Source organism: Ambystoma mexicanum, chromosome 2p (genome assembly GCF_040938575.1).
Source record: "Ambystoma mexicanum isolate Mex_15411 chromosome 2p, UKY_AmexF1_1, whole genome shotgun sequence".
NCBI classification, from domain to species: domain Eukaryota; kingdom Metazoa; phylum Chordata; class Amphibia; order Caudata; family Ambystomatidae; genus Ambystoma; species Ambystoma mexicanum.
The window spans coordinates 147,543,073-147,558,414 of NC_090923.1; the positions used below are offsets into that span (position 1 = coordinate 147,543,073).

General features: G+C 42.1%; 1 protein-coding gene across 4 annotated transcripts in view; it reads right to left on the reverse strand.

Moving 5' to 3' along the window:
* The window catches only part of ALDH1L1 (aldehyde dehydrogenase 1 family member L1), a 685,374-nt gene that overhangs the window by 378,740 nt on the left and 291,292 nt on the right, over positions 1-15,342 (reverse strand). For all 4 annotated transcript variants that reach the window (XM_069643393.1, XM_069643394.1, XM_069643395.1 and 1 more), the window contains 3 exons: positions 15,098-15,253; positions 4,889-5,123; positions 264-429 (listed from right to left, as the gene is read on the reverse strand). In XM_069643393.1, coding sequence (XP_069499494.1) covers positions 264-429; positions 4,889-5,123; positions 15,098-15,253 — 557 coding nt within the window. The remainder of the gene's footprint in view (positions 1-263; positions 430-4,888; positions 5,124-15,097; positions 15,254-15,342) is intronic.

A 15,342-nucleotide genomic window follows, 5' to 3' on the forward strand; every position in this document is an offset into this window, starting at 1 on the left:
GCTTTAAAAGGGAATTGAATAAGGGAGCAAGTGGACATAGAGGGGGTGCAGGAGTAACCAGCCGACAGCATGCTCAGAACACATAATTATAATCGAAGATACAGCTGGTGTTTGGAGTGATCTGAAGTGATCTGATTGGCTGGCACACCCAAGCCAAGTGCCATTGGAGAGTGCCATTGGAGAGAAGAGGGAGCCCTGAAACTGCAACTCTAATGACCAAGCATTTAAATTACTGTACAGTACTGTAGTAGAACAATTCTCACCATTCCTTTAACACCTTCCGGGAAGAGGAACCGGTTGTAGAGTGAATTGACAGTGTCATCCAGATGAACCTCACATTCTTTCTGCAGCAGGATCGCCCCAGTGTCCAGGCCATCATCCGCCCAGAACACAGTGAATCCTCCAATCTTGTCCCCCTGTATCAGTGTCCTGGAAGAAAAAGCATCTCTTACCATCTTTTATACATGTCCTCACCTACATCTGCTTTTTCTAAATGAGGGAGACATGCTTCCACATTTTATAAACCAAGAAAACATCGGACCTCATTACAATTTTCCCAGTGCAGGAAAAATGCTGGTAAAAAAGTGTTGGTAATACTCCCATCGGTACTTTTCCCACGCCGGGAAAACACAAATTTGTCAGTGGGGGCATTGATTTACTTCCAGCCAAGAAGATGGAGGTAAGTCTCGCTCCCACCAGCAAAATAAATGCCAGAATTACCAGCATCAGTAATTCCGATGCTAGTAATTCTGGCAATCCCCTCCAATGGAGATCTACCACTGTTGCCGCCACGATATATGCCAGTAATTCCCGCATTCCAAGGGCTGGTAACGGTATTACCGTTTTGGTGGCATCCGGCCGGATTTACTGGCGGGATACCGCCAAAATTATAATGACCCCAATTGTGTTGGCTGATGAACAGCAAAAACCTTGAAAAAAAAAAAAGAATTATTTAACTTCGAATTCAAAAAATGATGTTTTAAACCACACAGGACTTTACTAAAGGTTATCAAAGAGAACTGTAGGAGGTGGACGTGTGGGGAAGATGATGGTGAGAATGTAGTAAGGGATCAGTTGTACATGTTTTTTCTAAACATTATACTTAACATCGCTTTAAGTGAAAAATATATACTTGCAGGTGCAGATTAGATCTTGTGTTACTAGTTTGCTTATCTTTGCAAAATTCGAGCAGTCTTTCAAATATTTTGTTTATATTTGCATCTTAAGAGTAACATTACTTTTTTTTGGTGGAATTTTGAATTGTTTCTTTGTTGGATTTAATGTATATTTTTCTTTTTTTTTTACTCACTTTATTTTAATTTCAAATAATCATACAAAAACAAACACACAACAATACATAGCATACATCGTAAAAAGCAGAACAGTAACAATAGCCATAAAACATAAATAATAATTAATGAGAACTGATAAATCAAGCGAATAATAAAATACTATAATTACAACCTAACCAGTTTACAATTTTCGGACATACAACCATCAAGACAAGACTACATGAAAAAGCTCAACATACAATGATGTATAAACCACTCCATCCAACCCCCCGACCAATGTACACTAATAATTGTATATAAAATACAGGAAACCTAGACATATAATTCATTAAAGGATCCCCACAATCGCAAATAACAATCTACTCTCCCCTGTTGTAAATACAGAGCCTTTTCATAATTTGAGTCTTCACATCCAACAACCAATTCTCTACTTTTGGTTTCTTCCTTGTCTTCCAAACTCGCAGTATCTGCTTAGTTGACATCACCAAAACTCTATTTAACCAATCAGCTTTGTCCCTGGCCCTATACCGTCTTCCCTTGTTTGACAACAGGATAGTGGAACAAAAGGTATGTGGGAGTTGTTCCTCCACCACAATGGCCAATCTATCCAACACCTCAGACCAAAAAACAGACACTCTTGAACACACCCACAACATATGCATTAAAGTCCCCCCCCACCGCCACACCCCCAACAGGAATCATTATCCAAAAGACCCAACCTTGACATCCTAGACGGTGTCCAATACAATCTGTAAAGGATCCGTTGCCTAATGTAACGTAGCCCCAAATCCAATTTTGATTGCACTCCTACACGGAGCAAAAATTCCCATTCCTTTAAAGGTATATCGACACCAAGGTCCTCAATCCAAGTCTGGCGAAGCTTATCCCATGCCATCACCTCCCGATCATCCATTGGCATCAACTTTATATATGTGTATACAGTAGATTGGCAGGAGCAAACAATCTCGCACACGGAGGGTCTTTCCGTCATAACATCACCCAACATACCAGTCCATTCAATCAAGCAAAGAACCTTAAATATTACATGGTATATCCTGTCATCTTCCGTGTTGTCAAAGATGGTAGGTTATTCACCTTTACTGACAGCAAGAGTGCTGAGGCTTAGCTCAATGTACATTTTTCTTTAATGGAAACATCATTGTACGTTTTGATGTCATTTTAATGGTACTGTGCGAAGCACCAGAACCCAAGAAAAAAAAAACATCCAGCGTTGCAGGGAGAAATTGCTATTCAAACTCACATGTGAATAAAGTAATTTATACTCTATGACGCATAATGTAGGGGCAGCTTTATTCAGCAAGACTATCTTACTCAATGGGCACAGGGTCATTTTTAAAGTGAGCTGTCGCTGACCTGCATCCTGTCGCTAAAGAGAAGCGGAGGGTGCCAGCCAACAAAGGACAGTGGAATCAGTGTGGAAATAGGTTGCCAGCAAGCATGAGAAAAGAATGAGCTTGCTGATTTCAAGTTCAGTGGGGAGTTAGTTCCAGAGGATGGTGCCAGAGTGTAGAAGGCTCTGCCACCCTTATGCAACAGGCGGTTGCATGGGTTCCATGGGCTATTGCATAAACCATTTAACATTTTGGATCTTGTGGTATATGGTCACAAAAACCCAAAAATGAAACAAAGGCTTGTATTACAGGAGAGACAGAAAAGTTCTTCAGAGTGTTGATGATTCATTTGTTTTATTCATTTAACATGAAGACAGTCCAAACATTACACGCTGGGTATAAACAGAACCATACATCTCCAATAGCATTTTGGCACTGTAAAAGTACTTGAATAAAATGAAATAAAAAAACATATATACTTTCTACTATGCTCTGGTATGCAGGATGTCGCTGGTGGAACATTGGCTAGCAAGGAACATTATACTGAGACATGCAATATAAATTAGGTATATGGTCACATTTATGTATAGATACCTAGTACTCCATCATGTAAAGTATCATCATTCTATCACACAATACAACATTTGGGCTTACGTAGACTTTTTGGGATGTGTGAGCACATGTTAGAGTTTCATTGCAGCCTAACAGATATTGCGTATCAATTATACAGACAACACAAGGTTCTGTACTTATCAAAGGTCTTGTTGAGATCCACATTCCTCTGTATCAGTGTTGATCATGGCAAGATGCTATTGTTGATTTTTCTTTTCTCTGCGTCACTTCTATCATTTAATATATATATATATATGCATATACACACACACACACACACCAGCAGTAGCAAGGAAGAGTTCTAGTCTTTTATTGACACCCATCCATTTACTCAAAGATATGGACCATTACGGTTTTCTTTAGTAGGGTCATGTTGGAGAATATTGTTTGAAAGTCAATCATTTTGGAAGTTCCTATGTAGATGGACTGTATTCTACTTCAACCGTATCCTGTTTTGGCTTCCCAACCTGTACAGAGTTGCTGCTTGGTTGCTGGTCCTCCCAATGGGTTCTCTATTCCAAGTGTCAACTCCTGTAAAGCGAGATGCTACTCTGACACTGGCCCTCCCAAGTGGAGCAGATGAATTCTCTGTTGGAAGGATCAACTCCTATACAGAGAGGTGCTGCTCGGTCATCGGTACGCCAAAGTGGAGTGGTTGAATTCTCAATTCCCTTTTTGTCCTACAACTCTTCAAACTGCAACCTATCACAGCACACAACCCCTTGCTTCAGTTGATGTGCAATGTAACCAGTAATCACCACTACTCCTCTCCACAGTCTTCAACCAACCCGATAGGCCTTCTTCCCCGGTTCCTAGTGATAGTGTGGATTCCATCGACAGCCAAACCATCAACAACCATACCATTGACAAAAAAGCATCGAAAAATAACCATTGAATGCATTTTTATTATGGGGGGGGTTCCCCCTCCAACCACGTTTTTTAACCTTAAAACCCCATTTACCATTAAAAAAAAAATGCATTCAATGGTTTTTTTTCGATGCATTTATTTCAATGGTATGGTCTGTCGATGCTTTGGGTTCGAAGGAATGACCGGATACCTTCTTCCCCCAGGCCTTAGTCTACTCTCGCCTTCCACTGCCTTAAACTCCCTTTGTCAATACCTTTCTTGGGTGTTCATTGGGATAACCCTGGTATCATCTTTTTATGATCACTTTGCAGAGGTTTTTTGTTAAGGGGCGTTCTACCCCTTGTGATGCTGTAGGCACATCTCTAACATGATGTGCTGGACATAACACATTATGATGTCTGGGGTGCAGACACTGGATTATGAAAGTCAGGTTGTGATAGCGAGGAGTGTGGTGCAGAGGACATGCAATCTGGAAAGTAATGGAGCACAGTACACTTGATTTTATATAATGGTGTTACATTATTTTAGTCTCCAGGGATTTCCAACTAATTACACAGTTTTTAAGTCAAATGCCTAAGCCAGGATTTTATTGCAGGCTCTCAGAATAAAAAATTCAGCAATCTAGCTACTAGTCCACCACTCACCCTTACATTAGCAGGATTCAATTTGGAAGTACTCATGGAGCATGTTGGGGATGCATGATTTTCAAATTAAGGGATGTATCTAGTGTGTACCGTTTTGTAACTCCAGGAACATTCACTCACCAGTTAATAGCAGAGGCGCCTCTGTGCCGTGGCAGAATGGAAGGATGGTAGATGATGGATCCATGCTTGGGGGCATCAATGACTTCCATCGGGATGAACTGGGAGCAGAATGGCAGAACATTCAACTCAGCCCCCAGAGATGTGTACTTCTCCACCACCTCTGGGATGGCCTGACCTTTCAACCGCCATCTGGGAAACTTGAACACCAGGACACCATCATTTTCTGCTTCTGAAGCTGGGTGCAGAAAACAAAAACACTAGAACTCTGCTAACTATGAAGCATATCTGCATGTGTGTGACAACAAAGCAGACATCCCCATACACATGAACTATGCAGAAATAAGATCATGCTTATTCATGCTATATAACGCAATTTCTCCCCATCAGCTTCTTTTCCTCACAAGCTCAAGATTCATGCATACAAAGGTAATATATTTTTATATAGATCTGTAGCCATGAATTTAAAATTGCAGAAGCAAATCTGCAAGTTCAAGATTGTAAAGAATAAAATCAGGAATGGATGACCTACGTATGCATAGATTTGGGAAACCTGAACACTCACTTGCAGGTGTGGCATAATAAGCTTTTTTGGTACAAAGTAACACTTGGATGTTTGGAAGCAGGCTCAATACCTTTTATCAAGTCCTGTTCCATGTGTGCGTGTACCTCTCAATACTCAGTGCTGTGTACAGTCCACATTCCTACCATTTCTGATCAAGACCTCCACGTAAAGTAACAATGTTGTGGTTAGTAGGTTCAGGCCTGTTTGTATTTATATTTGCATAGCACTTCTTGAGTTATCCCAAAGAAGCATCCATTCATAGTTGTATAATGTGGCTTTTGCCCGATCGGGATTATCCATCAGTAGATTATAATCAATATTTGCTTTATGAATGATGGACACGCAATGGCTCTTCCATGAATTTAAGGATTTGTCATTTTAGTTTTTTAGAGCGATAGCAATTTTCTGGGATTAATGTTAAATTGTGGTCTACATGCATCAAACATTTCCTATATAACACCAATGCTTGCTGTTCAACAACCGATCTAACAGAAACCAGCCCTAATTCAAAGCATATTATCTGAATAGACACGCTTTTCGGGAGGGCTAAAATGTTTTCCAAAAAATCCCTTCCAGAGAGTCCCATTTGGGAGGATTTTCAGGAAGTTTGGTTTGGGCTCCCTACATAACTACCAGGTCTACCTTCTATATGCAGTAGGTTAAAATTGGAATGCACGAAAATGTATCATATTTATTATTTTTGCTTGAGATGTAAGATTTTCCATTTTAGATTTAATTTCTTTTTTATACGCTGTGTCGTAATTGTTATTATTGATGTTCTGACCTAAATAGCAAAACTCGTCGATTAGTTCTAATTGAGGTTTGTCGATTCGCCAGTTGTAATTGAGATTTCCCTTCCCCCTCGATGGCTGCTAGGGTCAGAATGTTTGATTTTGTTGTATTCATAATCAATGACTTTTCCCTGGCATAGGTTTAAAGAACATCCAATTTCCGTTTTAGTCCAATCAGAGTCTGATCTAGAATGACTAGATCGTTGGCATAGAGAAGCCATGAGAAGTAGGTTTCACCTACTTTTGGTCGAAAGGAGCGAGTTGCATCTAATGCGATGTTTAGATCATGGGCCTCATTACGACCCTGGCGGTAAGGGGTTAACGCCAGCGTTAGCTGCGCCGACCCCTTACCGCCAATTCCGAGTTCCCCTAGCGCCATGGAGGTTTTAACACCCGATTTTAGCGGGTGTTAAAATCCATGGCGCTAAGGGACCATGGAGTTAATTACGCCACCGTAATTTACGGTGGCGTAATTAACGCCTTCCCCACTCCCATTATGCCCTATGGGGCAAAAATGGGAATGGGGAAGGGTAAATGGGGATTGGGGACTTACCGCCCCGCCAAGGTCGGAATGGGGCGGTAAGTCCGCCAACCACCATGGTGTAAACGTAGTTTACACCATGGTGGTAAAGTCACGGCCCAGGCGGTAACTTACCGCCTGGGTCGTAATGAGGCCCCATGTATGTAGAAGTTAAATAGTGTGGATGCTAATATGCAGCCTGGTTTGAGGCCTCAATGTGTTGGAATGGAATTAGTTAATATGCAATCTTGATTTAGTTTGACTCTGATAGATGTATTACTATAAAACAGTTGTATAAGCTCTAGAATGTCAGATGGGCAGTTTTCTATCATTAGTTTTTTCCATAGTAGTTCTCTGAATATTGAATCAAAAGCTGCTTTAAAGTCAATTAAAGATAGGTAGATGTTATGTTTTGTCATTAGTACCCGTTGTTTAATAGCAGTTAGAATTAGTAAATTAACAGAAGTACCAAAACCAGTTATGAATCCTGACTGAGTATCAAGGTGGGCTTCTTTCTTTATCCACCTGCTGAAATCTCTCAATATTAAGCATGCAAAGATTTTCACTGGAATGACAAGAAGGGCAATAGGGTGGTAGTTCAAGGGATCTTTCCTATTGCCCTGCTTAAATATTGGTATAATGATAGGTTTACCATGAGCCTAGTATCTGTCCGGAGTGGTAAATCATTTGAAAAATTCAATTCAATTTGTGGGCCAGTTATGAGGGTTGGATTTCAATACTGCATTTGATAGGCTATCTAGCCCAGGGGAACAGGATGAGCACAGTCTATGGATTTGCATGAGTATGTCATGGTGATCAAATAGGAGCGATTTACAATTCGTAATCAAGATAACTGTTTTGTCAATGTCTTCAGCAGGTGCTGCGAATAGGGCTGTGAAGTGTGTTATCCATGTATCAGCATTAATTGCATTTAATAGTGATGAGGAAGAGGCATCCTTTGATCCTTCCCTTAATAATCCCCATATCTCAGAACTAGACTTGGTCGTAATGACTGATAGTATATTCTCTCCTACTATCTGGATTTTCCTTTCTTTGTGCCCTTCGTAAACGATTTCTGTATATTGTACGAATTCTGGCGATGTTACTTATCATATTTGGGGGGTTCAATGTTTGATTCACATTATTGCTGGCCTCTTTTTGGATTTCATTGCTCGTTTGATTGGGTCAAATGTATATTTATGAACAGAGTAGTATGGGAGGCCTTTTAATGGTACGACGTCCTTTCATCACGGGATTAACCCTTGCTGAGCTTTTCTCAGCGCAAATACATCGAAAAAAAACACATCGAATTTTTGGGGGGCTACAAATAAATATATATGTGTTGTTGGTATTTGAGTATATAAAAACATTAAAGGGGTTGGGCCTTTGGGGGGAAACCCCTCACAAATAAAAATCTGATGAGTTTTTGCGATGGAATTTCCACAGCGAAAAACCCAGTGATGGTTATTCCCGCGATGAAATGACATGGAACCCTTTTAATTGTGTTTGATCAAAGAATTGTAAGGTTTCACTATAGGATGTTCCTATTGTGGAGTCTGTGACATTAAGCTCATTCTGCAGTAATTCTGACAGCTTTACCAATTTATGGTTGGTCCACTGGATTCCATTTCTTCCCTTTAATTCTATGGGATCTCTATAGTACTCATTGAGATTCTGTGGCTCGGCCAGCCAAGTGATCTCCAAGATATTTTGATCACGTAGTGTTGACGGTGTAATGGTAACATTTCTCACCTTATTGAGCGATTGCTCGGATATAAAGATATAATCCAAGATTGCAGTTGAGGTTCTCTAGTGCAGGTTGGATTACGTGGAGAATCTCCTTCTAGTGTACCGTTTAACATAAGGAATCTCCATTCTTTCATACGTTTTAACCATTCTCTAGCACGATTTGATATCTTATTGGTTTTAATGCCAATACATTTTATGTTAAAATCACCCACAATGGCAGTCGCTCCAATCTTTGGATTTGCTGCAATGAGGTGAAGCATATTGATTACCAGTTGTAAAACGTAAATGCCATTTATCATAGCCGGATTCCAATATAAATGAAGTATGGCCATTTCATTGTCCAAGGCATTTGCTGCATCTACTTACATTGCCGGGATCTAAGAAATTTCATACCAGCCATGTAGATTCTGAGAGGATACAGGTTTCTTGGGGAGCTATAATTTCATAATTTGATAGGAGATTTTCTATATTGGGGTTGATTAGGTGTTTAAAGCCCCTTGTATTCCAGGTGGCCATTCTAATAGGGGTTGCTACTGTAGGGTTTTGGCGTTATGCATTTTTACGTTGTTTGATTCATTAACTGCTTTTGCTAGCCAAGCCCAGGTTGTGTATCTGATGCATCTCTTTGGAGATCCAAAATAGACTTTGTGGTACGGATGTCTTCGGTCACCTTGGCAATTGATATGTGATAGGTCATGCTTGGTATTACCCGAGTGAGCTCTCTCGATCCTTGCTATATTTGATTTGTCTGTTTTCTTATTTATGCCCAATTTAAAGCCTACCTGTTGCAATTTTTCTTTCGTATTCCAAATTAGTTCTTTGATGATGGCCGACGAGACAGATAGAAGGACTGTGTCCATCTTTTTATCATTCACATATTTAATACGTTCAATATCGCATGAACGAATCAACTTTAGTTTAGATGTGGATTTGAATGCTGTGATGATATTTCTATTCAAATCGGGGTTATCCCTGTGTCGATTATGCATAGTTAGCATCAGGGTATCCGATTGTTATAAGTCTCTAATTTCCCTATCTTTCTCATTATTTGAGTGTTCATCATGGTCCCGTTTATTTCTTGTGTGATCTTGTTTAGTTCGGGATGTCGGAATATCTTGTTCTAAGATGTCATCAGTATTTAGAGTCATACTAGGGTCCTTCCTCTCCGACATCTTTTTCTCTACCTGTGGTGTCCCCCAGGGGTCTAATCTATCCACCTGGCTGTTCAACCAATACTTGTCACTCCTTGCCCACCGCATCGCCGCTCTCTTTCCCAACTTTCAGTGATATGCGGTTGATACCCAGCTCATTTTCAGGCTACCCTCGGCCTCCTCCTCTCCTTCCCTCATCTCTGTCTGTCTGCTATCCAGGAATGGTGTGCCGCCAATGACCTCTGCCTTAATGCCAGTAAGAACGAGATTCTACTTATCGGCACACCCACTCCCTCCTTCCCTGCAGCTCTCTGGCCGGCCTCTCTTGGCCCTCCTCCCACTCCCACCTGCAAGGCTAAAAACGTCGGGGTCATCTTCGACTCTGCACTCTCCTTCTCCCCTCACATCTCTGACGTCTCTAAGAAGTCACACTACCAGCTGCACCTCCTTAGAGGTATTCTTCCCTTCCTCTCCTTCCTCCAGAAGCTCACCGTCTCCAGAGCCCTGGTCCTCTCCAAGCTGGACTACTGTAACAGCCTCTATCTAAATCTGCCTGCCTCCACTCTCCGCCCTCTACAACTTATCCAGAACAGGACTGCAAGACTTGTCCTTGGCCTCAAGCCCAGGGATCGTATCTCTCCAGGACTGAAATCTCTGCACTGGCTCCCAGTGGCTGCAAGGATTAAGTTCAAAACCCTCTGCATTGTACACAAGGCCTTCTGGGGTGTGGGGTCGCACTACCTTCAACTCTCTTCCTAAATATCTTCCCTCTCGAGCTCTTTGCTCATCTGCCTCCAACTCCCTTAGGGTCAGTCGCTTCTCCAAGCAACAAATTGGTGGCAGATCACTCTCTTCCGCAAGGACCTCTCTCTGGAACAGCCTTCCTGCCTCCCTGAAACTCGAGGAGAACCATCTCTGGTTCCGAAAACACCTCAAAACCTTCCTCTTTGCTTTTGCTTTCTCTCCTCCCCTCCCTTGCTGAATTCCTGACTGATATTGCACTGGTTACCTGGCCACCCTTCTGATCTCTGGCCCAGGCCCTGTCAATTACCCACCTGCACTGCCTCCCTGGCAACCCCTGCACTTGGGGACTGTTCTTCTGTATCCCTTCAGTCCCCCTACCAGCACTTACGTCTGCACTTCCTTGCACTGGCCACTAGCTGGCTGTTTTATGTGTCTTATTATTCCACTTCCCATGTTCTGCACTTTCCCCTCTACCCTGCCCGTGCGCACTTTTCCTTCACCCCCTTCCCATGCACTTGTGCAATCTGAATGACACCTGGCCTATTAGGATCATTGTCTGTCCTCCCTTTGTCTCCCCCCCCCCCACCTTGCCTCGTCATGCCTTGAAACACTGGTGTATATGCACGTTATGAATGCCATATCATATCATATTGCCACAGGATTCGGTTCTTGTATGTTCTGATTATTACATGTGTTCAGTCTTTTTTCCTCTAGAAGTTATGGTCATCCATATCATCAGAGTCTTTGATGAGGGCATGTCTATGGGGTACCTTATTAAGTTTTTGGGAAACTGTATGGTCATTCGTCTCTACCAGTGGACTTAATGCAGGTAGGGAGGATATTGAATACGTGGATAGATTAACTCGTCCTCCAGGCTCGTAAGATCGATATCAGGTGACACAGGTTAGCATAAATCAATGCATGTAGCCACCTATTGCGAAGTTACGGTTTGTTTTACTGGAATATTTCAAACTTTTTTAGGGTTATTATTAGAGTTTTAGATGTGATTGGGGTCGTCAATTGGTCTATGCGTTTTCTAGATTGTTTTTCCTTTTACAGTGTTTTGTATATTTTTCGTTTTTCTTTTTGAACTCCCAGTTCTTTTTGATTTTTTCTTTCCTTGAACAACTTCATACACTGGCTCTTGGAGATCTACCAATTCACAGTCATTAACAACATTCGCAAATATGCATGCTGATGCATTGGGATTCATGTCCTCAGGGTCCACAGACCTCCATGTCTCAGCTGTCTGAAAACCCACCTCCTTTGTTGCCTTGGGTTGGTCTGGTGGTTCTGAATTGTCATTGGGAATGAGTAATGGGGACAACATTGGTTGACAGTTCCTTCATTCATTCATTCGATATCCGTCGACTTTGGCCGAGATTAACATGGCCAAAGTTTCCTAGGCTTCTGTTTATTTTTTCAAGTGTTTCGAATAATTTGGTGAGAACAAAAATCCCATTATTTATGGCATTGAGGGTAGTCTCATGTGGTACTGTTACCGGTTGTCTCAACCCAAAGGACGGGCGAAGGGTGGGCTTTGCATAGGACATGGGTGAGGATGCAGAGGTATTGATTGTCGAGTTCGGTGAATCAGGGTACAATCTTGGTGAATGTGAGATTTATAGATTTTCTAAATGGTAATTCATCTGGCTGCGTTTCATAAATCATGGCATTTCCATTGCACATGTTGATATCCATTCTCATTACCTCGTTTGGCATTATGGCCTCTGATCGGTGGATGTGTAAGAGTGCAGGTGCTATCCACTGTGACAAAACAGCAGAGGGAGCAAGTGAGGTGCTGGCTAAACAGCTCAAGAGCACTCGCCTCACACTCCCACGAGTCAACAAGTATTTTATAGATTCACCTATACTCTTAATGACATTGCCCAATCACAGGCTGGAGATTTGTGAATAATCTGTAACATTTGTTGTCACCTCACCTCCGATTCTTCCTATAAATGCAGTCATTTTATGATTCCATGTTGAATGTCTTTTTGATTACTCCCAGCCCGGGATGTGTGTAATCAACTTTTGTTTTTCTTACATCTTGTGCATTCATGTTTTAAAAGGTTCTTTGGGCAGGCCAAGAGAATAAAATATCAAGCACCCAGTGTTAAGACTGCAATACAATTTTTTAGAGAATCATAACCTGCTCACTAATTTGTGTTTTTAAGTTTACCTCTTTACCGAAATCTGGAGATTTTGATTTGGGATTTTTCTTTTTTTTTGCTTTATCATATAGCCCTTTACCCCTGTGGATCCAGTCACTATAGTTATGACTGCTTAAAATGGACCAGAAGGGACGAGGGGCCTGGAACGGCAAAGCAGCTTCAGCAGTAGATCTTAATATAAACAGTTTCTTTACCATCTTCTCACAAATCTAGATACACTACTTTAAGGGGAACTCTGAAAATGAGAATTCATGTAATGTCTGTGGCATCGTATAACAAGCATTGGCAATACCAATAGTTTGGACGTTTGTGTTGGCATGGGAAAGGCACTTGCCATGCACAGTTGTAGTGGAATTAACCGGCTATTGATGGTAGCAAAATGAAAGAACCTAGGCATTTAATTGCAGTTCCTGGCAACTGCCTAGTGCTTGTACACAAGAAAAATTGTTGACTTTGCCAATGCTTGATTTTAACGGGACTTCTGTGAAAGACATGAAGAGTGCTTTTAAAAATGGTGTGGCTGATGCCAACCTGGTTAAGAAATTTTTATTACACCAGTAGTGGATTTACAACTCCAATTATCAGCCGTCAACGGGTGAAAAACCAATCAGGTTGCTCGGAATGCAGGCTGAATCTACCAATACAAATTCCCCACTGCAAGCCACCTCTTTCCCCGCTCTGAACCGCCATATTCTACCAACCCTCCCCTTGCATAAATATTCTCACATCCCTCCCACCCCCAGCCCCACTTACCTGCTTTCTTCTGCAGTGGCGACGACTGCTGCCATTAATGGCCCAGAGACCCTCCTTAAATGCCCTCGCTGTGCCTGGTCCTCTAACTCAGACCCCGGCCTGTGCCGTTCCCACCTGATCAGGCCCGCCAGATTGGGTATTAATACTTAATGAAGTCATTAAAAGAAGAGTGCTTTGGAAAAACACTGGCAGGCACTTTGAGTGCAAAGTTCATGGCAAAGCTTGAATAAATCGAGCTCAAAGGAGGTCCCATGAGGAGGTGTTTTGAGCAGTGAGGGTCAGAAACTGGGTGAAAATGTCATGTCCATGGGATGTCAATGGGTGGCCAAATAACCAAACTAAACCTACAAGGTGTGTGCCACTCCTCATATGCAGTTTCTCCCCATCTGTACTCCAATGCAATAGTTTAGGTGTATAGGTGTCGCTTTAGATCAAACTAAAAAGCAGACTACCTCCATCGGTATTTCTCTTCTATGAATTCCACTTTAGTAACCTAGTGTTGTAACCCCACCAGCTCCATTTTTAATATGACCAAGTTGCTTTTGACATGATCAATATGGCCTCTTCATGCATAACCTTTTGCAGACCTCACTGTGGCTCCAAACCAGAGACTTGGGGAAGCTGAACCAGCACCAAACCTCACACCTCCACATCAAGTTATAGCAGGTGATTGGAACACAAAAAGCTAATACAAACTCCAAATGGGAAAAAAGTAAAGAAATCTAAGAGATGGCCAGATGGGTTTACCAGTCGGACACCAAGACTGGGACCACTCGCAGGATCAGTTTCTCTAACACACACCTCCCCATTATGATGGGTCAGAGAATCCATCTCTTACGACTTTCTTGACCTCAAAGTAACTCGATAACTACCACCCCTACCTCTAATTTGAGAGGCAGCTGATTTTATTGCTAGTTATCTGGTTCTGGTCTCTGAAATGCCCTCATTGGTTACTATGGGCCAAGCACTCTCCTGCCGCTTATATTATGTCCAACCTCATTTATTTATTAACACATGCTGAAAAGCTATAGAATGTCCCACCCCATGTGCCCCTCTCTTCTCTTCCACATTTCCATGTCCCACTCGATTTGCCCTTTTCCTCTCTTCTCCATTAGTATGACCCACCCCATTTGGCCCTCTGCTCCGTTCCCCATTAGTAAGATCCACACTATTAACCCCTAACCTCTCTTCCCTATTTCCATGTCCCATCCTATGTGCCCCTCTTCTCCATTAGTAAGACCCACCCCATTCAACACCTCCTCTCTTCCCATTAGTGAGACCCACCCCATTTGCCCCTCTCCTCTTTGCTTTGATTTATTTACATGCGACGCAACCAAAGGGCCCGGAGGCATATAGGCGCCAAGACCAAAGGTCTCAAGACACAGATGGCAAGGACAAACGACATGACCCTACTCTCCCTATAATGTTATCAGGAGATCTAAGATCTCCTAGTCAAATAAATGAGTTTTGATATTTTTCTTAAATATCTCAAGAGACTCACAGCTCCTCAGTTCCCCATTTCCGTGTTCCATCCCATTTGCTCCTCTCTTCCTCATTTAGATGTCCCACTCCATTTGCCCTTCTCCTCTCTTCTCCGTTAGTATGACCCACCCGATTTGTCCCTCTCCTCTGTCCCAATTAGTGAGATGCACCTCATTTGCCCCATTCCTCTCTTGCCCATTAGTAAGACCAATCCCATTTGCCACTCTCCTCTGTTAGCATGCCCCATCCCATTTGCCACTCTCCTCTCATCCCCATTCCTTACCCAGAGGATCCGCTTTGCCATTCTTGTCTGGAACTGTGAATACACCAACCACCTCATGGCCTTCCTTCCGAAGCTCCGTGTAGACCTCCTTCCCAAACAGACTCTGTCCAATGATTGCAATCTTCATGGTCGCCTTTGGATCGATGGATTCTTGCCCTGTTGAATAAAGCATCACATCCATTATAATTTCCCTTAAGTGCAAGACACACAGTTTTTTAGACACAATAATATCAGACAACGGTTTG